Source organism: Onychomys torridus, chromosome 21 (genome assembly GCF_903995425.1).
Source record: "Onychomys torridus chromosome 21, mOncTor1.1, whole genome shotgun sequence".
NCBI lineage: Eukaryota > Metazoa > Chordata > Mammalia > Rodentia > Cricetidae > Onychomys > Onychomys torridus.
In genome coordinates, this window is record NC_050463.1 from 35,080,379 (window position 1) to 35,107,114 (window position 26,736).

Here is a 26,736-nt window from a genome sequence, read left to right on the forward strand (position 1 = left end):
TGACTAAATACACCAAGGACAGTGGAAGTCAACTTCTCACTATAAGAAGGAGAATATAGTTATGAGAGGGAGTCTACCAGAATGCATCCGATAGGCGGAAGTGCTTGCATGGTGTGTTGGTGGTGGTGGGGTTCCTAGAACTCTCTGGCCAGTAAGTGTAGCCAATCAGTGAGCCAGTTCAGGGAAAGATCCTGTTTCAAAAGATAAGATGGAGGTCTGCACAGGAGGAAGATAACTGAACCCCCCCACACACACACACACATTATTGGGACAAATCACAAAATTTGATAAGTCAGCCTTTCCTACTTTTCTTTTTTCATAGTCGTGTTGAAGTATCTCTGTCTCTATCTCTCTCTTTTTTTCACATTGTGTCCTGGTCCAAAGATATAGCTAGGTGTAAACAACTCATGAAGTATCTATACTCTAATAATTTAGTAGCCATTCAAAAACTAATACATGAAAACTGCAGCAAGCCCTTTCTGAGGATTGCATGGTTCCTTTTTGAAAATCACAACCTGAAAACTCAGCTCCAATACGACATACACAAGGGATGGGGCACCATCTACTGTTAGAATTGCAAAGAGCACTTAGCAGCATCTTTGCGATTTGTTTTCATTTTGTATTCATTTGGTTTGCCTTGAAATTGTAGAACCCTACAGATATCCCTCTGTGAATTCACTGTGGGACTGTGGGGATCTCAGTGTAGTTTGAGAATCATGGGGGCCCTATGTTAATGCTGTTTAAAGGTTGTCTTGCCTGATTTTATAAAATCCTCTTACATTTTATTTTGTGTGCATGTGTGTGTCCTGTGTGTGAGTTGCCTGTGCCACAGTGTCTGTGTGGAGGTCAGAGGACCTTGTGGGAATTGGTTCTCTCCTTCCAGCATATGGGTCCTGGGGATCGAACTCAGGGTGCCAGGTTTGGCAGCAGGCACTTTACCCACTTTGGCATCTTCTTGGCTATATTGTCTGATTTCGATACATGTATTATTGCTATGTTAGATAAGGTTTCTGCTCTTAGAAATACATAATAAAGTATTATGGATTTAAAAATTTTGCAAATTAATTTCAAGTGAGAAAAATGTGCATGCATATATGTACAGGTAGGGAACACAACCTATATAGCAAATGGGTTGAGATGTTTAACAACTGATGGCTTTAGAAAGATCTAGAAGATTTGTTTTTGTGCTGTTCCTAAACCTTTTCTTCATTAAATTATTTTAAAATAATTTTTATTTCTATTTATTTATTGTTTTTTGAGACAGGGTTTCTCTGTGTAACCCTGGCTCTCCTGGAACTTGCTCTATAGACCAGGCTGGACTTGAACTCACAGAGATCTGCCTGCCTCTGCCACCACGTGCTGGGATTAAAGGCATGTGCCACTACCACCTGGCTCAAAATAATTTCAAAGATGAAATGCAACACTCAATCTGAAGCTACATAAAATGTGCATTTAAACATTTATAAGGTCTGGAAATTGGAAGCACTAGTGCAGGCAGCTGCAAGCCTTTGTAGAGGAGGTAAGGACTGAGAAAGTCACACATGGCAACAGTGATGCTGTCCTTCATTATCTGGGTAGCAGACACTCGAGTATTCACTTTGTCCCCTTCCTTCCTTCCTTCCTTCCTTCTCTCCTTCCTTCCTTCCTTCTCTCCTTCCTTCCTTCCTTCCTTCTCTCCTTCCTTCCTTCCTTCTCTCCTTCCTTCCTTCCTTCTTTTTCTCCCTCCTTCCTTCTCTCCTTCCTTCCTTCTTCCTTCCTTCCTTCCTTCTCTCCTTCCTTCCTTCTCTCCTTCCTTCTTTTCTTCCTTCCTTCTCTCCTTCCTTCCTTCTCTCCTTCCTTTTCTTCCTTCCTTCTCTGCTTCCTTCCTTCCTTCCTTCCTTCCTTCCTTCCTTTTTTTGAGACATGGTCTCACCATTTAGCTCTGGCTGTCCTGGAACTCTCTCTGTAGACCAGGCTGGCCTTGAACTTACAGAGATCCACTTGCCTCTGCTTCAAGTGCTGGGATTAAAGACCTGTGCCACCACACCAGGCCCCCATCCATTCCTTTTGGAGACAAGATCTCACTATATATCCCTGACCGGTTAGGAACTTGACAGAGACCAGGCCAGCCTCAAACCCATGGAGATCTGCCCACCTCAGGGTGTGAGTCACCATACCCAACTCATTATTCCTTATGTCTTTAGATAGTCCCAAATATTTCAAATTTACTCTTTGAAATACACATTTAAGGGCTGGGGATTTAGCTCAGTGGTAGAGCACTTGCCTAGCCCTGGGTTCAATCCTCAGCTCTGGCCAAAAAAAAAAAAAAAAAAAGGAAATACACATTTAAAGGGCTGAGAATATGGCTCAGTTGGGAATGTGCTGGCATAGCACACACTAAGTCCTGGGTTCGGATCCCTGACACCACATAAAACCAGGTGTGGTGGCAATATCTGTCATCCTAAGGACTCAGGTGGGGAAGAAGGAAGTTCAAGGTCATCTTCAGCTGCATGGGTTTGAGGCTGGCCTGTGTTACATGAGACTATGTCTCAAAAAAAAAAAATGAGTAGACTCTTCATTTCTATATAAAAACACAAAACACAAGTACATTTAAGGAGACAGCTACTGTTGACCGAGAAATCCCCAGGCACAATGCCCTCCTGTGTCTGTGCATATTGTATCCATGCACTGAACAATTTATAGACTGAAAATATTTAAGGGAAAAAAAGAATGCATCTGCACTGAATGAAGACTTTTTTTCTTGTTGATGTGGTATAACAACTATTACACAGCATTTCCATTGCATTAGTTCTTATCAATAATCTAGAGACAATTTAAAGTGTATGAGGGAGCATGCCTATACCATATACAAGTGCTGTGCCATTTACTTAAGGCACTGGAGATTCATAGATTCACATACCCACAGGGGTCCTGAGCCTGGTTCCCCAAGTCATGCCTGTGCTCATTCACCATCTCCTACTGACCTTCCCATGGCCACAGATTAAAAAGCATTTAATATTTTAAATTAAACATGCTTGAAAACTTTCATCAAACAAGTACTGACAATTCTGGCTTCACTGTGTCTTCCCGAACACATTTTAAGATCTTTACAACCCGTAGAGGCAGAAGCAAGGCCACCTTCACCTTTGTGATTCCTGAGAAATGGGCAGCCATCTTTCCCCAGGGCACCAGATAACCATTTGTCAAGTTCTGTTTACATCTGTACCTGAAATCATTGACTAAAAAAAAACATTGTGTCTGTCAGACTGACTTTCATTCAAACAGCTGCTTTCTGCATCTCTGAGAATAACAAGTTATCATCATAGATTATATATATAATCATGATTTTACCTTGTCAGCTAAGGGGAAAGAGAACGGGATGCCGTGTTAAGAGTGGATGTCAGTGGCCATCAGAGGAGGAACCCGAAGAGATTTCAGGCACAATCCTACACCTTCACAGAGCTGAACAAAAATGTAAGAAACATCCAGCCTGAGCTTTCCTCTGGAGGATGGGCCGTTAGATCTATGCTAAAGAGAGGCAAACTAAACCCCCTGCCTGTGCTCCAAAGGGCAACTCTGTTTTTCAACAAGGAAAGAGTCTTGTCCAAGGTCCTTTTCCAGAACCAGGGTCTGACTCCCACTGCTCATCTCCTGACAGCATTTTCTTAGGTGAGCGAAAGAAATCTTACAGGTGGCCCTTTGCCCTTGCAGGATGTCTGTAGAGTGAAGCAAGTCTGGAGGGTAGTGTAGTGGAAGGTGACGATTATGTATTAAACATGTAGGTGTGTGTGTGTGTGTGTGTGTGTGTGTGTGTGTGTGTGATTATTTCCTAAAGGGCAACAATATATAATGACAGCTATTTACATAATAATGACATTTATATTGTAATAGCATTTACCTTGTATTGGGTAGTTAGGCTGGCTAGTTTTATGTCAACTTGACACAAAATAAAGTCGTCTGAGAGGAGGAAACCTCATTTAAGAAAATGCCTCCAGGATATCAGATTATAGGGCATTTTCTTACTTAGTGATTGATGGGGGAGGGCCCAGCCCATGGTGTGTGGTGCCATCCCTGGGCTAATGGTCCTGGGTTCTATAAGAAAGCAGGCTGAGCAAGGCAGGAGGAGCAAGCCAGTAAACGGAACTCTTCCATGACCTCTGCATCAGCTCCTGATGGTTTCTTCACAGCAATACTAACTCAAAGACAGTAGTACAAGTAACGTAGACGTGACTTAAAGTAGGCTGAGGATGTGCACACGCTGCATAAGGATTATATGGTTACCTAAAAATTATATATTTTCGTTTGTCTGAAACAAGATTGCACTCTATAGCCCTGCTGGCTTTGAACAGAGATCTGCCTGCCTCTGCTTCCCGAGTGACACCCTGCTAACGACACCATCTCCGTGTGACTGGAATATCCGCAGAATCCACCGCGATCCTGGGATCGGTCCCCTGCAGAAACTGAGGGGGTCACTGCAAGGATGGAGACGGGGAAGCAGCAGGGGCACCCAATCGGCGAAGATTGCAGGAAAAAAAAGCCATGGTTCGCTTAGAATTTTTTGGCGTGGCTGGGCCTTACACTAATACATTTCAGAAACGCCCCGTGACAGCCACTCTGTTTCTGCCACGAAGTGCAGACCAAGCCTGGGGACCATGCAGCGAAGCACGACCTCCGGCAGGCGCGCTCCCGCCGCACCGGACCACCGGGACCTCCAGCCCTCCGTGCCCCCCACGCCAAGCCCCGCAGTGACGTCACGGCGCGCTGTCATCGCGAGACTCGGCTCGCCCGCCGCGGCTCGCCGCTTCCCAACCGCCCGCGTCCGTCCGCGGCCAGGCAGCGGTGGGGATGGCGAGCCGCGGGACCGGGGCGGTGACGAGCGCAGCGGCTCCGCCATTGGGCGAGGAGGCCTGAGGGACGGGCAGGCTGGGTGCAGCAGGACACCGGAAACGGCAGCCTCGGCAGAGCGAGGGCGATGGAGGCCAACGTGCCGCCGAAGCGGAAAGAGCCAGCCAAGTCCCTCCGCATCAAAGTCATCTCCATGGGCAACGCCGAAGTGGGGAAAGTGAGTATGGCAGGCTGCGAGGGGCGGGACCTCCGCGTGCCCGGGACAGACATGCCCATTGGCTGAGAGAGCGGCCACTCAGCAGCCCGAAGCCCCGCCTCATCCCGGCTCCCCGAGCATCCCTGCGCTCACCAGGGGCTTGCGGTCTCCGCTGAACTATCTTGACCTTTTTGACCTTTGGGTTTGCACGCTCTTTACTAACGTCACTGCCCATAAGAAGGTGCCTGGGGTGGCCTCTGACCTTTGTATTTTGAAGGGAGTAAGGAGGCCTAGGTCCCAAATGTGTAGCCTAGATACCAAAATTTGCTTTCCCAGAGAGGGGTCCAGGACATGCAGGTGGGGAGAGTCGATGCCTCCTAGTTGGGGCGTTTAAAGGGATGCCTATGGGGTGGTAGATTCAGAAAAACGTCGCCAGGGAGAGCCTGCAAGTCCGCGTTCCCATCACCAGAACCTAACAACTTAATGTGTTTCAGGGGACGTGCACTGGCTGCCCAGCATCCTACGTTGCTTTTGTGTTAATTTCGCATAAAGTCACGTCCCCGTTTTCTCAGAGAAGCCTCCCCCGACTCCCCGTACCGTCTTTCTGTGTGTTCTGTCTGCTGCATATTAGCTATTAAACTTCCTCTTAGCTGGGCAGCGGTGACCTAAGGCTTTTCCCAAATGAGTTGAGATGCCTATTCTTACACAAGTTTTCTCCCGTAATGAGCGGAAGCTGTTGATGAAGAATCCCAAGGTCGGCGAATCAGTGTCAGGGAGGGGGTTAGAAGCGGTGTCTACACTCTGGCAGATGCAGAAGAGACCTGCTAATGGGGATATTTAAACCAGTGGGCTGCGCTTAGATGCTCAGTGAATATTTAGCAGTGTCGCCTACTACTTAGGTACTGTTGTGTATGTGTTAACAAAATGTTCGTTGAAGTTTAACATTTATTGACTATTAAAATTGTTCCAACTATGGTTTAAGAAGCAAAGAGATTTGGGGATATAGCTCAGTTGGTGCTGTGCAAACGTGAAAAACACTACCCAGAACCTCTGCAAAAACCTGAGATAGTGGCGCATCCTTAGAGACCAGTGGACCCCTGGCAGCCGTGGACCAACGAGCCTAGCCTAATCAGCGAGCCCCAGGTCCTGAATAGAAAAATGGATGGCTACTGAAGAATGACATCCATATGCTTAATTAAAACTCCCGTTTCTACCTAAATTTTGGCCTTCTGTGTAGATAAAAGTTGGACAGCTTTGGACAATGTGCTTAATAGATTGAATAAAACCTTAACCATCATTTTTATTCACTACTATTTTTAAAAAATATGCTGTCAAAATTAGCGTAATATATAAAAAGACAGGAGGTCAATGATGAATGAGCACGTTAGGTGATGCCAGATCATAGGACACTTTGAAAACTTGCGTGGGGCTTTGGGGTACATTGTCAATGCAAGAAGTTGAATAGAATATAAACAAGGGTACACTGAGAAATTTCAAGTTTCCCACATAGAAAGGAATAAGCCCTTGGGGTTGGGGGTGCGCTGGTGTTAAAGCCCTTCCTGTGTAAGCCTGGTGATCTCATCTGGTCACCAGAGCTCATAGTAGAAGTAGAGAACCTTTTTTCCAAATTCCAAAAGTTGACCTTCGACATGGGGCACATACATACAATAGACACACACAGACAGACATGGGGCACATACATATAAGACAGACAGACAGACAGACAAAATAAAATTGGAGGGAAAAAGAAAAAAATATTGGAAATAACCTTTTTCTTCCCCAAAGATGAAAAATCATAAAAATTCTTGAATGAAGAAAGCCTTACTGTGGGCTGGAGAGAGGGCTCAGCTGTTAAAAGCACTTGCAGCTCTTGCAGAAGACCAGCATTCAGTTGCCAGCTCCTGTATCAGATGGGGCTCACACTGCCTGTATCTCAGCTGAAGGGGATCTAACTCCCTCTTCTGTATTCTATTGCCGCCTACATGTGTCTGCATCCACAGACATCTGCAGACATCTACAGACATCCACAGACATGCATAATTACAAATAAAATTTAAACTTAAAACAAAAGCCTTCATGTGGTGTAATTCACAAAGAAATCACTGTTTAAAACATACAGTTCGCTGATTTTCAGTTCATTCACAGAGTTGTGAAACCATTAGTGTGATCAATTATAGAACAATTTCATCATCCCCTGGAAAAAAACAAAACAAAACAAAAAACCATGTAGCAATTAGCAGGCTCTCCCTGTGTCCCCTAACCATTAACCCACTTCCTGCCTCTGTGGATTTGCCTATTCTGGCTACTTCATATCAGTGGAGTCACATGTGTTCTTTTACTGCAGACTTCTTTTACTTAGTATAATTCGTATAAGGTGAATCTTTGTTGTGGTGTATATCAGTATGTTCTTCATATCGTAGACGTATATTCCATCATGTGGATGTAATACATTTTATTCATCCATCTGGGATGTTTTTGTTTTGGTACTAAGGATAATGATGATATAGACTTAGACTTGGGCCTTGAATCAAATATGACTTTAATCATTTGGTCCTTTGTCGATGGGAAAATGATGGCCTGATTAACAGAGCTAGATGTCAGCAAGACAGGCTCATTTGGAGACATGTTGAATTAGATGATGACAGGATATTTGAGTAGAAACAGTGATTGGGAATAAAACTGAAAACATCCAGATTTAGTTTGAAGGTAAGAATTCAATTTTTTTTTTCTTTAAAATCTTCACTTGTGGCCTGGTTGGTGGCTTGTGCCTTTAATCCCAGCACTAGGGAGGCAGAGGCACGAGGCAGCCTGATCCTCATAGCAAGTTCCAGGTCAGCCAAGAGTGAGACCTTCTCAAAACAAACCACAAATAAAACCCTCGTTTTTTAAAATACTTATTTCAGATGCTTTCTTTTCTTTTGTCTTTGGGGGATTTGTTTTATTTTTGAGACAGCGTATTGTGTGCTTGAGGCTGGCCTCCATCCCTTGATTGTTCTATTTCTCTTTGTCAAGTGTCGGAGTTGCAGGCACCCACCTCCATGTCAGCTAGCATTTGAAAACACTGATTTCCAGTGAGGTGACTGAAGGAAGTCTAGTGAAGGAATGTGTTAGCTCACACATCTTCCCAGTGTGTATCACCAAATGCACACCTTCTTGCCTTTCTAGAGCTGCATTATAAAGCGCTACTGTGAGAAGAGGTTTGTGTCCAAGTACCTGGCGACAATCGGAATTGACTATGGAGTCACCAAGTGAGTATATTGTTCCTCTGGCCTGTGCATGACACAGATCCTCAGAGTGTGTCCTGAGAGAGTCTGTGTCTACATCAGAACATGTGTGTGGGTTGCACTGAAAGGGAGGCTTTGAAGATAAATTGGAAAAGATGGGGCTAAGGGACTTCTTCAGGTATGTGGTGCCATCTTCTCAGCCAGCCAGTATATTAGGTACCTGCCAGTGCAGACCTGGTTTTAGATGTGGGCTTGGTAGCGATGAGCAAACACAAGCCTAGATGGCAGATGGGGCTTCTTAGGACAGATTTCTATGTACACAGGTTCTGCCAGCAAGTGGGTTTTAAGACTGTTTTGTCTGTTGTTGGTTTATGATCTTGATAACTTGTTGGAATCCAGCAGATCTGAGAATAATGAAGTTGGAGGTAAGTGGGGATTTATTTGGAAGTGAATCTAGAATGGTTGGAGAGAGGATAAAAGCAACAAGAGAAATGCCCCCGAAGAGTAAAATTGGGGTAAAGAGCACATTTCTTAAACGTGGAACCGCAGGCCTGACTGTAGAGTGCTTGTGTTATTTGTGTACATTTATTATCCCTGACTTTGAGAAAGAGCAATTCTTTTTTTGCTAGTATTTGTATTTATTTTTTGAAAGTTTTATACATTTGTATAATGTATTTTGATCATATCATTCACCATTATCTACGCATGTGCATGGGTGTGAGGCCATCCACTAGCACGGGCAACCTACCAGTGGCCACATTCCCAAAAGATACTCCCCTTCCCTCAGCAGCCACCAAATACCAGTCGCTCTTCTGCCGAGGTGGGACCCAAGGTCCTTGATCCATGCTGGAATTTTGACTGGCTTGATCTGGTCTTGTCCAGGTGACCCCAGGGTCTGTGAGCTGATCTGTCATGTCATAACCAAAGTCAGCATTTCCCATCTTTGTTCCCTACCTGCCAGCTCTGACATTCTTTCTGCCGCCTCTTGCTTGATGCTCCCTGTACTGGCTCAGCCGAGGCTGATACAGACAATTTATCCATAAGGAAGCATTCATAGTTACTTATACTTGGCGTTTGACCAGTTAGGCATTTCTGTATTACCCATCACAAGAAGCTTCTCTGACCAAAGCTGAGAACAACACAAGTCTATGGCTCTAAAATAAATATTGAGAAGGTAGTTTGACATCATGATCATTGAACAAAACAGCAGTATCCTCCCTCTGTCATCTCCCAGCCATGGCTTTTGACCAGGTTTACAGCATCAGGCATGAAAGCTCTCCTGTAGAGCAGGCCTCATAGCTAATCAAAGATGTTGGCTGGTTACCCTCAGAACTGCCATGCCACTGTTAACACCAGGCAGGTTGATATTGTAGCCTGGAGGGTCCACCACTAGGGAGATCATGATCTCTTCTCTCCCCCAGCAACCTGACGAGCATCTTCTAGTACTTTGTAAGCTAGCCAGGAGGGAGGGAGTTTCCTGGTAAGTCAGGTGTTTTGTTTTGTTTTTTAATGTCCTTCATCCAAAGTGAGCGCTGTAAAAGGGATTTTTGTGTGTTTTCTCCAAGTACCTGGTACAGTGTTTCTCCCTAGTAACTGCTCGAGAAATATTGTTAGACAGATACATTTAAAGGTGAAAATATTTCCATATCAGAATACGAAGGCAATATTCAAGGAGGTCGATAAAATTGGTGAGGTGTATCTATAGCAGAATGTCAGTTGTTTGAAGGGCAAGGTCAAGTTTATGTATGTCCCTTCCAGACTGTTTAAGTAGTTCAGGTCAGTGGCAAAGTAGAACCCAAGAGTTCCATGTAAATTCTATGGCCATTTGTCAGCTGGGGGCTGCAGAAGGTGTCTTTCTACATTTTCTCTCAAGTGGAGTCTGTAGCTCTTGACTGAGAAAGTTAGGAAGCTCTTCATTTGAAATCTGTATTTCTTTCTACTTTTTCTATTTCAGAGCATGGAGTTCATCAGTAATGTGGTAGGACATGCTATTTAAGGCACCTTCGTTCAGAATCCATACCAGTGCCTAGTTTATCTAAGAAATGGAAATTGCTGTATGATGCCATAGAATTGTGACCTATGTATTTGTTTGTTTATTTATTTTGAGACAGGGTGCATTGGGTTACTCAGTAGACTATTCTGTTTGTTACTTTATTTTTTTAAAGATTTATTTTTATTATGTATACAGTATTCTGCCTGCATGTGTCCCTGCAGGCCAGAAGAGGGCGCTAGATCTCATTACAAGTTGGTTGTGAGCCACCTTGTGGTTGCTGGGAATTGAACTCAGGACCTCTGGAAGAGCAGTCGGTTCTCTTAACCACTGAGCCATCTCTCCAGCCCTGTTACTTTTTTTTTTTTTTTTAAGATGATTATTCCGTGATGAGTAGTGCTAAAATTCCTTCCCAGGGGAGATATAAGTAATATTTACCCCTCCTCTCAAGGTCTCAATGACAAAGCAAGACGAGACTCCACCTAGGGAACCACTGTGTTTGTTTGGCTTCTAGAGCGTAGGTGAGGGGTTGCCTGTGGTGTGGATGCTCCTCTCCCAAAAGGTTGCCCTAGAAACCAGCTGAGATAAGGGCTTCCCCATAGCTGCATAGATGGCGCCCTTTGCCCCCTGTGTTTCCCAGCCTGTATACGCTACCCTTTCCCCAGAGCCATGTGCAATTAAGGCAGAGTTACATACCCAGGAGGTAGGGAGAAGCTGGATACTCGGGTGAGGGTCTTATGACCATCCCAGGGGACATAAACAATCAGCAAGCTCAGTTGGGATCATCCTTTTGCAGGTGGGGGCAGCTTGTTGGATCAGGGTTGCGGACTGAAGTATGAGATGGAAGATGGGTCCTTAGTCAGAGCTCAGTGTTCTGTAGCAGGGAGGCAGGCTTGTCGGCCAGTTTACCGGCTTCTGTTGTAAAGATTACCTGGAGTTCAGAAGAGGATGAAGAAAGCCTCTGGAAATGTGACTCTGTTTCCCTTTGAATATTTAGGGTCCAAGTCAGAGACAGAGAAATCAAAGTTAACATCTTCGACATGGCTGGACACCCCTTCTTCTATGAGGTAAGAAAGCCTTAGAGAGCTTACATCCAGTCTCGGCCTTGGAGACAGTGGGGAGGTAATTCAAATCATGGGTAAAATTTAGCTCGTGTTAGTGACTTGCCTTCTGAGTTTCAATTTAGTGGATACTCCTTGATTGCTCACACTTTCCTGGAGTCGAAATGGGCAGTTTCGTGGCTAACATTTTAAACATTTGAATGAATTCGACATTTCCACCTTAAGACCTCAGCCCAGAGTGTGAGTGGCTAATATTCATGTCCACTGTGGCTGGAACAGCTCAGCAGGGTCACTCCTTCACAGCAGGGCCTAGTGTGACCTTCCTGTCACCCCCCAGCCATGCCACTTCCTGGAATAAAGCAGAGCAGCCCTGCTTGGTTTACGTCATTTGTGTAGCAGTCTCTAGACAGTCATGCACTTCCTGCTGGTGACCTGCTTGCTGGCTCGGCCACTTTGCTTTAGTCCTTATCTTGGTTAGTCCCTCCTTTCTGCTTGCCTTGGCTTTATTTCTTAAGGTAGAGCCCGAGTTACGGTGAGTGCAGCGGAATCCCCCTCAGCATCGCCTGCCTCACATGTCCACACACACTGAGGTGATGTTTGCACTTCATTTCACTCGGTTCAGTGCATCTTTTTTGGATCTGGCTGTTGGGCCTTTTCCCAGTTTCTTGAATCTCTAAGTTAGGGCCGTTAGCACATTTAGACATTTCCAGCCATCCTTTCTTTGGAGGCAGGACTGGCTCTGCTGTTGTTTCTCACTGTGGTGGGCTGCTTCTTAGGTTTCTCTAAGGTCATCCTAGAACCTCATGTTCTTGGTCAAGGTTTCTGTCAATGCTCCGAAGCCCATGCCCAGTGTGAAAGATAAATGCCCCCACCACCACCCCACCCCTCACCCCCCACCCCCCGTTTTATTAGATAGCTCAGACTAGCCCAAACTCACTACATAGCCTACGCTGGCCTTAACCTCCCAATCACTGTCTCGGCCTCCTGAGCGCTGCTAAAACAGGCATTTCTGCCATCCCCTGCTTCTTGACTTCTGAATCCTTAGCTAGAGTGAGTCGGAGTGCATTCGGGGATCTTGTGAAAAGAACATAGAGCTGTGTTTTCTGCCAGGTTCCTACCCGAATTCCAGCCCACCCAACGTCTCACTGCCTCGACCACTTGAGTTCACCCTCTTCTTGTCAGCTCTTTTGAGAGCTGCAACTGTGTCCCAGAGGCAAGTTGCCATTTCTGATGAATTCTCTCAGGACAGTCAGACAGAATGTAAGGAAGAAAGGGAGAGGAGCTCGTATGTGTGCTTTTCCAGGCGCCATGCTCAGTGTGATGCCTTCATGCCCTCACCTAGTCCTAGGGCTGGGGTCCTCTTTTACAGACGGGAAGTACAGAGAGGTTGCGGGGTTTGCCCAAGGTCCCACGACTTCTGGTGGGCATGAATGTCACATGACTTCTAGTGGCGTGAACCCAGAGCCGCCCGCCTCCTCAGCTGCGCTCCTGACCTTCTGGTTACACTGGACTCTTGAGTTTGGGGTTGGAAATTGGTGTACAGCCCTGGAACAGTCTGGGAAGCTCTGCCTGGAATGCTGGGTAAACTCTGGGATGTGGTGTTTGTGTGGTGGCAGCATTGTTCCTAATTGTGACTGTTTGCCTACCTTCCTGAGAAGATCTTGACAGGACTGTCTTCTAAGTCTGCCAACGGCTAGAGAGTGCTGCCTCTGAGGAGCTGTGATCTGTTTTCTGCTAAAAAAAATTCTCCTCACCTACAGATTGGTTTGTTTCATTTTGATTTTATATATAGTCCTCTAAAAGCCAGTAAATGCTGAGCTATACTAATGAGTACTATGCATATGAAAAAGGGCACACTTTGTTAAGTTAATGGCTGTGAGCTGCATTCTTACAAAGATCACAGAGCCAACACCTTGTGCCTCTTCATCTGAAGGTACGGAACGAATTTTACAAGGACACACAAGGTGTGATACTGGTCTATGACGTTGGACAGAAAGACTCGTTTGATGCCCTGGATTCATGGCTGGCAGAAATGAAGCAGGAGCTTGGATCTCACGGGAACATGGACAATATTGTCTTTGTTGTATGTGCCAACAAGGTAACTGCTTTGAATTGGTTTGCTAACACAGCTGTGAATTTGAGGATACGGAAAGGCAAGAGCTGGATGTGTAGCTTAGCCTGTGATTCCAGGACTCAGGAACTGTAGGCAGGAGGATTATGAACTAGAGGCCAACCTGAGCTATGTAGAGAGTTCAGGCCAGCCTGGATGGCTTACTGAGACTTCATATTCGGTCTTCAAACATAGATGCACATGCACACTGGGGGAGTGTGCATGTTTTTTAACATGGAAATCAGTAATTGGTAGCCTTTGAAAACGTCTCTGACTGGATTTTTATTCATTTTTTCCCTTGGTGTCCACCTTGAGGAAGCACTCTGGGGACAATGAGGAAAAGCCTGATATCCATACCTTGACTTGATGGGAGCGGTTGCTCATGGCAGACAGCAGAAGGTGGCCCCTTGGGTAGGACAGATCATGAAGTAACTTTCACAGAAGTACATGGCAGCTGCTTTCCCATGGGAGGAAGTGGAAATACAACCTAAACTAGACAGGAAACCAGTTGATGGGTTTTTGTTGCTTGGTCCTGTTTAGCCTGGGGATTGTATACATTGCCATGAGGCTCCATGATGAGGAGTCACTGGGCCTGGTGTGTGGGACAAGGGCGGATCTTGTCTCTGTCCCCTCCCGACTTTGTATTTCAGATTGACTGCACCAAACACCGCTGTGTCGATGAAAGCGAGGGCCGCCTGTGGGCTGAAAGCAGGGGCTTCCTGTACTTCGAAACATCAGCACAAACTGGAGAGGGAATCAGTGAGATGTTCCAGGTAACCAGACGTCCTGATCTAGCCATGCCAGTTTATAGTTAAGATCCCAAGGGGCAGAACAGACATGGGACTTTGTCAAAGAAGAAAGGGAGATGTGGCGAGAGAGAGGTGATTGATCTGTCTGCTCTCTATTGTAGGTCACCTGGTGTCTTAGCTCCTGTTCCCATTACTGCCATCAAATAACCTGTCAAAAGCAAGTTAAGGAACGGGCGACGGGTTTATTGTAGGTCGCAGTTGAAGAGTACAGGCCATTAACCCAGTCTAGAAAAGCCCTCACAGACATTCCACAGTGATTCTAATCCCAGCACGTAGACAGTCACAATGAACCTGGGGTAATTCTTCAACACACAACGTCTGCTTCAGACCTCTGGAAACCTCAGTTGCCATGGAGTCTAGGGATATTTTACTTTTATTTTGTTTGAGACATGGTCTCACTATGTAGTCCTGGCTGTTCTAGAACTCACTATGTAGACCAGGCTAGCCTTAAACTTACAGAGGTCCACCTGCCTCTATCTCCTGAGTGCTGGGCTCAAAGGCGTGTACCACCACCCCTGACTAGAGCCCAGGAAAGTGTGCCTTGACAAACACTCCAGGTGATTGTGGTGGTCATTGGGTTAGAAAGTTACTGTGCTACTTCACTGGGATGAAGATTTTTCTTCAAAGCCATCTTTGGATAATGGTGTTACATTCATATGCAGCCTTGCTGTAGCAAATTGCCTTGGTGCATGAAGGTATCTAACCCTGTACTCACAGAGCAGCTCACGGAGGTCACAGTTAGCTTAGAGAAGAGGAGACCATCATTGCAGAATCCAGGGGTCATGCATAAAAATCCAAAAGGCAACAGATGTGCTCACATGGCAGCCTGAGAAGGTCATTTCTTGGTGTGTGCGTAGGCTTGAACATAATATGTATTAGTGTACTCTCAGGTGTGCAGAGGTAGATGTCAAATGTCTTTCTCTCTCTTGCTGTCCACCTTTTGAGCTGGTGTGTCTCCATGAATCTGGAGCTCATCTAGATTAGCTCACAGCCACACAGACACCAGGATCCACTCGTCTACTTCCCACCTAGTGCTGGGGCTGTGGGCACCAGCCACTGCTCCTGGCTCCCTAACCCCAGATGTCACTTCTTTTGGATCTTGCTCTGTAGACCACGCTGGCTTTGAACTCAGAGATCCGCCTGCCCCTGCCTCCCGAGTGCTGGGATTAAAAGTGTACACTACCACTGGCTTCCAGATGTCACTTTTTAAAGCCATTAATTTTGTATCATTTAGGGGATGTGGGCTACTTAAAACAGGAAGTAATAGAATCAGGGCTTGATTATAGATCCATTTGGAAATGGTGGTGTGAATAAACTATTTTTCTTCTTGTGACTGTGTCTGGCATTTGTGGAATTTTCAGCCTTTTGGATAGTGTAGCTATCATAAGGCTCCTAATACAATACTCCAGCACAGAGTCATCTTCACTGCTGGCTGGGGTTGTACTGATGCTTTCTCTGGATTTCCTTTCACAAGAGGCCGCTCCTCCTGGGAGCCGGGAGCCGTCTTGACTGGCAGGGTGATGCTGGATTGTTGTGCTTCCTGTTCATTTGAGCACGTTGGTCTGGGTGTGTGGCATATCTGTGGCGCACGGCCACTCAGGTAACCTCTGGCAGTTCTGGTATTTACACATCTCACCTTACTTGACATGTGTGATGGTGTGTGGCAGTTCTTTTTGTTTCTCATATGAAAGCATCTCAGAGAGCGAGTGCAGTAACTGTGAGAGACTACACTTCTCTTTTCTTCTAACTCAGTACTTTAACGGTGCATTATTTGTGATCCTTCAATACACATCTACAATGCTTCACTATGCAAATCAGGGTAATGGCATCTTCCTGCTGGGAGACTGTGCTGGTCAGTCTACCATGGCCTGGCAGCAGCATAGACACCCCCCCCCCCCAGAAGGTGGCCTGTTCTCTACCCGGCCTTATTTGGAGACTCTCTCTTGGCCTGGTGACTGACTTATCTCCAGTGTGACCCTGGACACAGCTTCCTGCAGAAGCTTTCCCTTGCTTCCCATGGGGTAATGAGACATTGTGCTAGGGGCTTTACGATGGGACCGCGCTTCCACATAAGATAGCTAAGACTTGTATTAGGAGCCTTATGATAGGAGTGTGCTGTCTAGTGCAAATTAGGTGATTCCCCAGCTACCCAGTCCTATATATCCCTATACTGTGGAATAGCATTGAGTCGACTCACTGAAAACAACAACAACAAAACCGTTGTAGATGGGCCGGGCGGTGGTGGCGCACGCCTTTAATCCCAGCACTCAGGAGGCAGAGGCAGGTGGATCTCTGTGAGTTCGAGGCCAACCTAGGCTACCAAGTGAGTTCCAGGAAAAAGGCGCAAAGCTTTTTTAAAGAGAAACCCTGTCTCGAAAAACAAAACAAAACAAACAAACAAAAAACCCTATAGATTAAATTCCATTCTCTCTGGCTTCTGTGTGTCTCATAAGGTGGAAGCCATGTTCACAGTCTAATGTCTCTGTCCATATTGCACGTTTTCCCATTTCTGGATGCTTTGGAGAGTCTGTTTGCAGCAGCTGGGCTATGCTGAGGTGTGCCTCTCTTTATATGTATCCTGCCTGGGATTTGTTCATTTCTGAGATTGCCTGGTACCCACAGAGGTCAGAAGAGGGTGTTGGGTCCCCTGGAGCTGGAGTTGCAGGCAGTTGTGAGCTGCCCTGTGGGTGCTAGGATCTAAACCCAGGTCCTCTCAAGAGCAATTTCTTCAGTGCCCAAATAAGATATTTTAAAAAGATATATTAATATATTTTCCTTTAATTCTTTAGGTGTATTTTTCTTTATTTCCTTTCAGTATTTCTCACAGCTAGCTGTTGTGAAGTCTGCCAAGTCCAGTATTTGAACCAGCGTGGGGTCAGTTACTACTTTTGTAGTTGGAGTTTTCCTGCCTGGCCCAGTCAGGACAAATCTCTCTTACCCGCCAGTCCCACAGTCGCTCAGACCCAACCAAGAAAGCACACAGAAACTTACATTGTTTACAAACTGTATGGCTGTGGCAGGCTTCTTGTTATCTACTTCTCTCTTAAATTAACCCATTTCTGTTAGTCTATACTTTGCCACATGGCTCGTGGCTTACCGGTGTCTTTACATGTTGCTTCTCATGGCGGCGGCTGGTGGTGTCTCTCTCCAGCCTTCTGCTTCCCAGAATCCTCTTCTCTCTTGTCCCGCCTATACTTCCTGCCTGGCCACTGGCCAATCAGAACTTTATTTACACAGAGCGATATCCACAGCACTTCCCCTTTTCTTTTTTTTTTTTGTAAGGAAGGTTTTAACTTTTACATAGTAAAATTACATATAACAAAACAATTATCAAGCAAGAATTGCAGTTACAATATTAAAGAAGATATCCTATCTATCTTATATTTGTGAGTCTAAGGTTTTATATCTAACTTATCTTTTATCATAACTGAGGAAATTATAACTATCTAGTCTTCAACCACATCAAAGACCTCAGAAGGATATAATATTACCTGAGAACCAGGAAAAGGATGCAAGCAACTTTCAGGAGTCTTGCAGGGTAGACAGAGATAGCTGGCAGCCTGGACAGTCACCTAATGTCCCTTTGTAAAGTTGGGGCATTTGTCTTCAGCCCACAGGGCTAGAGTCTCTCGATCACTTCTCTCAGTGTCCTGTAGAATGTCTGGCAGTTTCCTCTGTGAAGCAGGAACCTGAAACACCATTTTGCCAAGCAAAGTTCAGTGGTCACCTTTCTATGGGTCCTGCATGTCCAGTCGATCAAGCAGTCCAGGCAAGAACAGTTTCTTGCCCAAATGGCTATTTTTGCCAAGGTGTGAAGATGAACTCCATATGAAGAGTCTTCAATGCCCATCCTCCTCTCTGAAGTAAATTGGTGCTGCCAGGAGCAGACATGTCTCACTGTCCAGAAAGTCTAAATTTTAAAAGTATTTTAAATGCCATATTCTGTAGGTCTTTGAAGTATTTGAAGATTACCTATCTATCTGAAATATCTCTATGTATACCTAGAAGACTTAACTAACATGGCTACGAGTATGATTATCATAGATGACTAATTATTAATCTATTTTTAATTATCCATTACAATTTAAATGAGCTATACAAACATAATAGCTTAAACATGAGTAGAAATATGCACACAGTATAACAAAATTAACTTTAAGTTTGTATCAATAGACTAAAGTCTATACCAATGTAAAACATTTTAAACAAGTTGTTGCTCTTTAGAAGTAAGTTCCCTAATCTACCCATTCATCCTATTATATCTATATCATATTCCCCCTTTCTTCTTTAGAAAGAGATCTCATTTATAATCAACCTGATTTAAAGAAAAATATTGTTTTTTGTCTGTCCCACACCAGAGGGCTCTTTTGATTTGGGACACAAGAATCTCTTAACCTTTTCTTTTAGCAATATGTCTGGGTTTAGAGAAGGAGAGAGCCAATTCCATCTCCAAAGCCAGCTTGATAATTTTGGGAATGTGGGCGTAGTTTTTCTTACTACTTCCTGCTGGAGGAGGGGCGCTGTAATCTTATGGGAACACAAAGAAAATTTTAGGATTATGGAGTAGTCCATTAGGGTGAACCTCTGAGCCAGTTGCCTTGAAACCATTTTGGATGTTGGATCATCTGGGCCATGGTGTCATCGGAGACCTTTCAGGTGGTCTTGGCTGATCAAACCTGATGTATCTTAACCTGGAACAAATCCACAGCCTCTGGCTTTCTGTGGAAACAAAAGCAGAGACTCTTTTCCAAAGCAACATATCCTTATATCCAAATTTTGAAGTCAAGGTACCTTTAAAATTTACATATTTGTTTAACTCAACATCTTTTACAATCAAATCTTGTTCTGCAGTTAAAAATTCCAAAGACAACATAAACCAGATTCTCTGTGTAATATCCATCTTTGTAAGACTGAAACACCATTGTGGCTGCTGGCTCCGCCCACCTCAGCTTCCCAACATGGCGATGGTACAGTTTACCGCCAGCTCTGGGTCTGGAGCCATGTGTACTATCAACTGTCAGAAGCAGTTCTGTCAAAGCAGTGCATAGCCCAGAAACTTTTTTTTTTTAAAACTAGCAAAGGCTAAATCTACCACGCAGCAGAGTAAAGTGTTGCTTATAGACTCCTCATTCCCGCCACACTGCATGTCAGACGCACACGCCAGGAACCCGCCATAGTAGCTCAAACCGGCAGGCTGCCGCTAACTTGAGAGAGACAACTAGGAAGCTGTTTTTAGCTCCGTCTTAGAATCTTTTTCTTCAGGTTTTAGGTGGAAATTCTTGCCCCACGTTGGGTGCCATTTGTAGATGTATCCGGCTTGTTAAATAAGAAACACAGAACCGATTGCAGAGTTAAAAACCAAGAGGTCAGAGCAAAAGCGGAAAACCTTACCCTTCACTGCTTCTACGGTTCTTCCTCTCCGCAAGAGACCTACTTCTATGCGTCCTGTCTATTTAAAGACTTTCTGTTCTGTTTTCTCATTGGTTGTAAACCCAGCCACATGACCTCCTTGTCACTGCCTGTTTGTACAGACCTCCAGGTCTTCTATGGTTGGTATTGAGATTAAAGGCATGTCTGCCATGCTGGCTGTGTCCTTGAACACACAGAGATCCGCCTAGCTCTGCCTCCCAAGTGCTGGGATTAAAGGCGTGCCCCACTACTGCTCAGCTTCTGCTCTGGCTTGCTCTGACCTCAAGGCAACTTTATTGACATACAAATAAAATCACATTTCAATACAAATAAAATATCACTATACTACTGCTTTCCCTGACATGGGTCATGTTTTCTTGTTTCTTTGTGTGGTAGTAATGGATTGATTGGGTACCACATCTGTGGAGAGTGCATTGTAGAGACTCTGCCGATTTCTCTGTCTTTCCAGAAGAATGTCCTTCTTGTTGCAGGAGGCAGATTGCACTGAATTCGAGTAAGCTTGCAGTTTTGCATTAGTGTCAGAGATCTAAAGGAAGCCCAAAGTGTTTCTTAAACCTTCTATTTTAGCAGGATTCAGCTTCCCAATTCTGCCTCTTGGCTTTGGGTGTGGTTAGGATGGGTGAAGTTCTTAAGGTACAGCCTTTCTGTGGTGCCCCAGGGGGATTTCAGGAGTGTTGATTAGGTCTTCTGGGAAGGCCAAGCTCGGGTGTCTTGGGCTAGCTCTTCCCCTAGAAAATATGGATTGTATTCTCAGCTCCTGTCTGGCAAGCCTCAGGTGGCCTCAATCTTCGTATGAGTAACCTAGTTCTTATCTACAAACCCACAAGGAAGCCCCCCGCTAGAGTGGGCCCAGTTCTGCCCAGCTCCCTTCTGCCCAACAGCTTGCTCTGCTGATTCTTGCCCCTGCTGTAGCCTTAGACTCTGGCCTCTGCCTCTGCCTCCTTCTCCCAGTGGGGCTTTGTGTCTGCACGCTCCAGATAGGGCCTCTAGGAAGAGGGTTCGTGCTTGTCTCTCGGTAGTTCATCCTTGCTGCCGTCCACTGCCTGAAAGTAGCTGCCTGTGCCTTTGATCTGTTGGATGGTCGACAGGAGCTCTAGCCCTCTGCATGGGATGGATGGAGCTAAGACCTGAGAGTTATCACTTTGACCTCACGGCTGGTCTTCTAGCACCACGAGTGCTAATAACTACCCATGCCCACAGAACCTATATATTTCTATTTCAAGTTCATTCCAGGCAATGTCAACCCTAATGCTAGTGATGTTTGTGAACTGTGACCCTTCTTGGTGCTTTTCTCCTTCTGGTTGCTTCTTGGTAGACACGATGGTAGGCTGACAAGAAGAGACAGTAGCACTGCCCTGTAGGTAGGCCTGGAGCTGGGCTCTCCTGGTGACTCGGTTTCATAAGCATTGTCTCGATTTCTTACCGCTTAACAGAGACTGTGCCAGCAGGAAGGCGGTTTTGTCTGTTCTGACTCTGCTAGCAAAGGTAATCCTAAGATCACACACATGAACCAGCACCCTGTGGTCCTGGTCTGGTGGCTTTTCCCATGATGCTCTTTCTTTCTGGATGTCGAGTTTCTTGTTAGGTTCCCAGTGGTTTGCAGTTCCCGGAAATGAGAAAGAGGAGCTTATGGGAAAGATACATTGTTAAAGATTTCTTTTAATTGTGTGTATGTGTTTTTGCGTGTGATGTGAGGAGGCCAGAGGCATCAGTCATAGGCAGTTGTGAGCCATCTAGCATGGGTGCTGGGAACCAAACTCCGGTCCTCTAGAAGAGCAGTGCACGCTTAACTACAGAGTTCCCAGCCCCAAAGATACATTCACAGAAGGAGATAAAAGGCGCTGTTGAAGAATCTGAAAGAGTGGAAGATATTTGAAGAGAAACTAAGGGAAGAGGAAGTACACCAATTAAAATAGTTCTAGGCACTGGGAGTGTACAGTATCTACCTAGCTCGAGGGGAGTGAGGGAGGGGAGGAGAGAGAAGAGAGGGGGAGGAGGGAGGAGAGGAGAAAGAAGGGAGGGGGAGGAGGGAGGAAGGAGAGGGAGGAGAGAGACTCACTCTACTTACAATTACAGAAAGGAGGCTCAGAGGTTAAGAGCACATGTTGTTCTTGCAGAAAACTCAGGTTGAGTTCACCCAGGAACACACTGCAGAGCTGCACTGGTAATGCACACCTGCCATCCCAGCACTAAGAGGCAGAGACAGGAGATCATGAGTTCACACCCTCTGCTGTGTAGCTAGATCAGGGCTTGCCTGGGCAGTGTGAGAGAGACCCTGTCTCCAAAACCAAAACCAAAACCAAAAAAACCAAAACGATTCAATACTGTCTGCAGTGACCGAAAGGCTTAAAATAACAGGCCAGTCCAGGAATAGGGAATTAAATAAATTAAATAAACAGCCACGTAATAGGATACTGGAGTCACTCAGACTTAAAATAACAGGCTAGTCCAGGAATAGGGAATTAAATAAATTAAATAAATAGCCACATAATAGGATACTGGAGTCACTAGAGAGCAAAGAGGGTCTGTAAATGTAGGACGTTTCCAAGGCAGATCTAGGGATTGAACCCAGGTCCTTGCTCAGGCTAAGCAGTCACACTGCCACTGAGCTGATCCCAAGTCTCCTTTTCACTTTTTGTTTTGAGACTGGGTCTCATGAAGTCACTGAGGCTGGCCTTGAGCCCACTCTGTAGGTCGGGTAGACCTTGACCTCCTGCTTCTCCTACCTTAGCTTCCCAAGTAGCCAGGATGACAGGCGTGCATCACCAGGCCCGCACAGGGTGTATCATGTGGGGAACTGCAAGCTGCTAAGCATCGTTCCGTGTGAATGTTTGTGTATTTGTGTACCACATCTGCTGGTAGGAGACCTTTCTGTAGGGATACTAAAGTATGCTAATGTGCCTGCATCAGGGAGAAAGTTTTGAGATTACTGTTGGATTTTTAACAGTGGTCATCTATTACCAACTTCAAATGTGCTTCTCTGAGGGTAGAATTATGAATCATTCTAATTTTTTAAATTAAACTAATAAATTTTAAGTTAGCTTTTCCATTGTAAAAATATGTAGTTGGGGGTTGGGTAGTGTACTAAGGCCCTGGGGTCTATCCCTCAGCGCCAAGGGAATGGATATAAATATAGTTCAGTCATGTGAGAAAAATCTTCCAAGTGAAGTGTATTACTCCTGACTTTGAAGAGTTAATGAAGTGGGTCAGGCGGTGGTGGCGCACGCCTGTAATCCCAGCACTCGGGAGGCAGAGGCAGGCGGATCTCTGTGAGTTCAAGGCCAGCCTGGGCTACAGAGTGAGTTCCGGGACTGCCAGGGCTTTTTCACAGAGAAACCCTGTCTTGAACAAACAAACAAACGAAAGAAAAGTTACTGGCTGTGTGAGAGGGGCTCTTAGTTCTCAGAACCACTTCTCTGGGATGTCTCCCCTGCAGACCTTTTATGTGGCCATAGTTGACCTGTGTGAGAATGGCGGGAAACGCCCTGCTGCCAATAACAACGCTAGTTTCACCAAAGAACAAGCAGATGCCATTCGCAGAATTCGAAATAGCAAGGACAGCTGGGACATGCTGGGAGTCAGACCCGGGGCCTCCAGGTAAGCAGGGCTTTAGGGTGCTTAGGGCGGCGTTCTGGAAGAGCCGAGGCTCTGTTGCCTAAAGTGCTACGCCATCTTTCTTCTTCTGACTGACTGGAAACTCGAGCTTGTGTGGAAATGAGTCTCATGGGGACTCTGCCCCACTAACAACACAGAAACCAAACAGAAGGCACTTCGCCTGCTGAGTGAGCTGTGCCGTGTTTGCGTAAACACTTGACGAAGTGGCTTGCTCCACCTTCGACTGTTGAGCAAGAATCTTCTTCAACCTTAGAAAACTTCACAAGAGCTGGGAATTTAGCTCAGTGGTAGAGCACTTGCCTAACAAGCGCAAGGCCCTGGGTTCGGTCCTCAGCTCTGGAAAAAAAAATTCGCACACGAAAACTTCACAAGAAACAATTCATAAATCACAGACTTTTAGAAGAAGAACAATTTTTTCAACGTGCTCTCATTTGCCTGGGGAAACTGGTGTTCAGTGAGGGATCACTGAGGCCCCGGCAGACAGTGGTGCCTCTCAGCCCCGGAACACTGTCGGCCCAACTGCCTTTCTCATGAACACTGCTCGGTCCCAGCTGTGATTGGGTAATGTGTAGTTACTGTTTTATTCGGAAGATTTATTTAGGAAGAGCTGGGCATGGCGGTGGAAGAAGAAGATGGTTGGCTCTTTATTGATTTTGGTTATCTAGACTACCACAGCTCTGGTATATTCCAGAGCCGCTGTGATTTCTGTTTCCTTAACCCATATAAACACAGTTTATCTCTACAACTGTGTCTATCAAATGGCATTGGCGCATTTGGGACAAATCCTTGAACATTAGAGTGTTCAGTTCTAGAGAATTCTGGTACTTGCTTGGGGCCAAGTGCGCTTACAGTTCTTGAACTTACCATCTGTAGGTGACACACTGTTGACACACAACCTGCACCAATCTTGTTTCTCTGGAACTTTCCCTTGAGAGTCTTTTCTGTGCCTGTAAATCTGGAAAGGCTCTCAGTGCAGGGGCCAGGCGTAACACTGAGCCCATGTAGACATGCTCCCCAAATCAGTGGCTCCCTTGGCTCTGCCCCAGACTCCATCTTGGAGAAGGAGGGGATGTGTACTCACCTCAAGGACACAGGGTCTTTGGATAAATACAAACTCTGGCCATTCTAATTCCTTCCACGAAGGAGAATGCCTTTGATAAGCAGTACCAAGATTGCATATGTAGGGGCTGGGAAGATGGCTCAGTGGATGAAGTGCTTGCTACGTAAGAGTGAGGACCCGAGTTGGCACTCCAGCACCCATACAAAAGCCAGGCATGTCAGCGTATGTGAATCCTAGTTTGGGGAGGGTGGAAATGGGTGAATCCTGGAGCTTCCCAGCCACCCAGTGTAGCCAAAGCAGCCATGTTGAGACTTAACAGACCTGACTTAAAGAATAAGGTGGGGAGGGATGGAAGACAGCTGGCATTGACCTCTGGCCTCTAGGTATTCAGACACCACACAAACACATGGCATAGAAAAGACTACACATTGCATGTGTAGAATATAAGATGCAGCCAGGTGGTGGTGGGAGGCAGAGTCAGGCGGATCTCTGTGAGTTCGAGGCCAGCCTGGTCTACAGAGCGAGTTCCAGGATAGGCTCCAAAGCTACACAGAGAAACCCTGTCTCGAAAAACCAAAAAAGAAAAGAAAAAAAAAGAATGTAACATGCAAAACTAGAACCAGACAATTCGGAAGGACTCATCCAGCAACAGGTGGAGCTCTGGCATGTATGCCTAAGACACGGGACTTATTGCTATGACCCCAGACCTTAGTCTCTCCGGATGGACACCAGACTTTCTGCCATCTCCACGCCAGCAAGGGGCATCTCGGTAACGGGGAGAGTGCCGTGAGAAGTCCTTCCAACAGAAACAGGAGGGTGAAGCACCATGCCATGCTGACGGGATCGCAGGACTCTGATGACAGAAGCTTGGGAAGTGAAGCCATGTGGTGGGTGGGGACAGAGGCTGACGTGACAGGACCCTGCAGGAGCCTGACACCTGAGGGTGGCTAGGAGTGGGGATGGCGAAGGATCTCCAGCCGTCTCCAGCCCGCCCATCCCTCAGCTCCTCCTCTATCTTCTCTGTGGGTGTTGGGCACATCAGCTGCTCCCACCGACTGCTTCCCGTTGTATGTGCTCCCTCCCCTTGGCTGTTCTCACAGACGCCTCCATCTGAACTTGCTCTGTGGTAATCTGCCTGCCTCTCAACTTTGAGAAACAGCTTTCTCGCGCCTGTTGCCACAGAATGCCTACGATTGTACTGTCAATCAAACCCAGTGTTTTCCATGTTTTGCTTTGGAGGCCACACATCTGCTCTCTGCTCCAATCTCTCCGCCAGTTCCTCCCGGCATTCCGAATCCCCCACCCTGTGCTCATTACAAGCCCCTCTTCTTCCAGAAGCTTCTCCCGAGGGATTTTCCCTGGTGCCCAGGCTCTCATCCCTTCAGTTAGAGAAGGCTTGCTCTTGCCCCTTCAGTATCTAGAGCTGCCTGGCAGTGGCTGGCACTTCCTGGACTGACTTCTAGACTAACTCACAACTGTGTTTTTGTTTTTTGTTGTTGTTTTGTTTTGTTTTGTTTTCTGGAGCTGAGGATCGAACCCAGGGCCTTGGGCTTGCTAGGCAAGCGCTCTACCACTGAGCCAAAACCCCAACCCCCAACTATGTTTTTCTACTTGTAGAGGGCCTATGTTTGTTTGTTGTTTTCTAGTCTTTTATCCTACCTTTGAGAAAAGGAAATGGCTACATGGGAGCTGGGATGCAGGATTGGGGCCAGCCTGGTTACTGACAGAGCTCGGCTGCTTTTTGCAGGGAGGAAGTCAATAAGGCCTACCGGAAGCTGGCTGTGCTGCTTCACCCAGACAAATGTGTAGCGCCTGGCAGTGAAGACGCCTTCAAAGCGGTTGTGAATGCCCGGACAGCCCTCCTGAAAAACATCAAGTAGAAGGCAGAGGAAGCGACAGGCGGCCTCAAGTGCAGACTCCCCTGAGGTGAAATAACCAACGTGGATTTTTCCTTCCCAGATGCTCACCGTTCGGTTCCCTCATGTGCTGTCATTTGTAAGTTAATAGTGTGGGTGCCTGTACCATGTTGTGGGCCTTTCGCAGCGAGATGACCTGCTTTTGTGTGAGGGAGAGCCCCACGTCTCCTATGCACTGCATTTCATTCCTTATTGCCAGGTAACTCGGTGTTCGTAATTGTAGCATCACTTAGGCATTGGCTTCTGAAAGTCCATGAGGTTTTCTCTAGAGACGGGGAGGGCAGCAGGACGCTTTGGCTCACCTGCCTCTCCTCCCACCCCGGCCCATCCATCCATGTACCATCATAGAGAAGGGAATAAAATCAGAAAGGAGAAGGACAGCAGAGAGTGGACAGCACCCCGCCCCGGGGGCTTAGCATCCCCGTTTCTCGGCTATAGTTAAGAGTCAGGCATGGTGGCACGTGCCTATCATCCCAGCAGCACTCAGGAGGCCGAGGCAGG

The 26,736-nt window shown here is 46.1% G+C and overlaps 1 protein-coding gene across 1 annotated transcript; it reads left to right on the forward strand.

The window, feature by feature from the left end:
- The first annotated feature begins 4,743 nt into the window (after positions 1-4,743).
- On the forward strand, positions 4,744-26,727 carry Dnajc27 (DnaJ heat shock protein family (Hsp40) member C27). The gene is made up of 7 exons (XM_036170806.1): positions 4,744-5,041; positions 8,186-8,268; positions 11,232-11,301; positions 13,229-13,393; positions 14,056-14,178; positions 23,081-23,241; positions 26,067-26,727. Exons 1-7 carry the CDS (start codon positions 4,952-4,954, stop codon positions 26,197-26,199), a joined length of 825 nt encoding a protein of 274 aa, XP_036026699.1. The 5' UTR covers positions 4,744-4,951; the 3' UTR covers positions 26,200-26,727.
- The last annotated feature ends 9 nt before the right edge of the window (positions 26,728-26,736 follow it).

Bases quoted from the DNA above. Each gene is read 5' to 3' on its own strand.
- Dnajc27 (XM_036170806.1), top strand. From the start codon at position 4,952: ATGGAGGCCAACGTGCCGCCGAAGCGGAAAGAGCCAGCCAAGTCCCTC. The intron at 14,179-23,080 runs GTAACCAGACGT...TCTCCCCTGCAG, and splicing joins GAATCAGTGAGATGTTCCAG to ACCTTTTATGTGGCCATAGT. The intron at 23,242-26,066 runs GTAAGCAGGGCT...TGCTTTTTGCAG, and splicing joins GTCAGACCCGGGGCCTCCAG to GGAGGAAGTCAATAAGGCCT.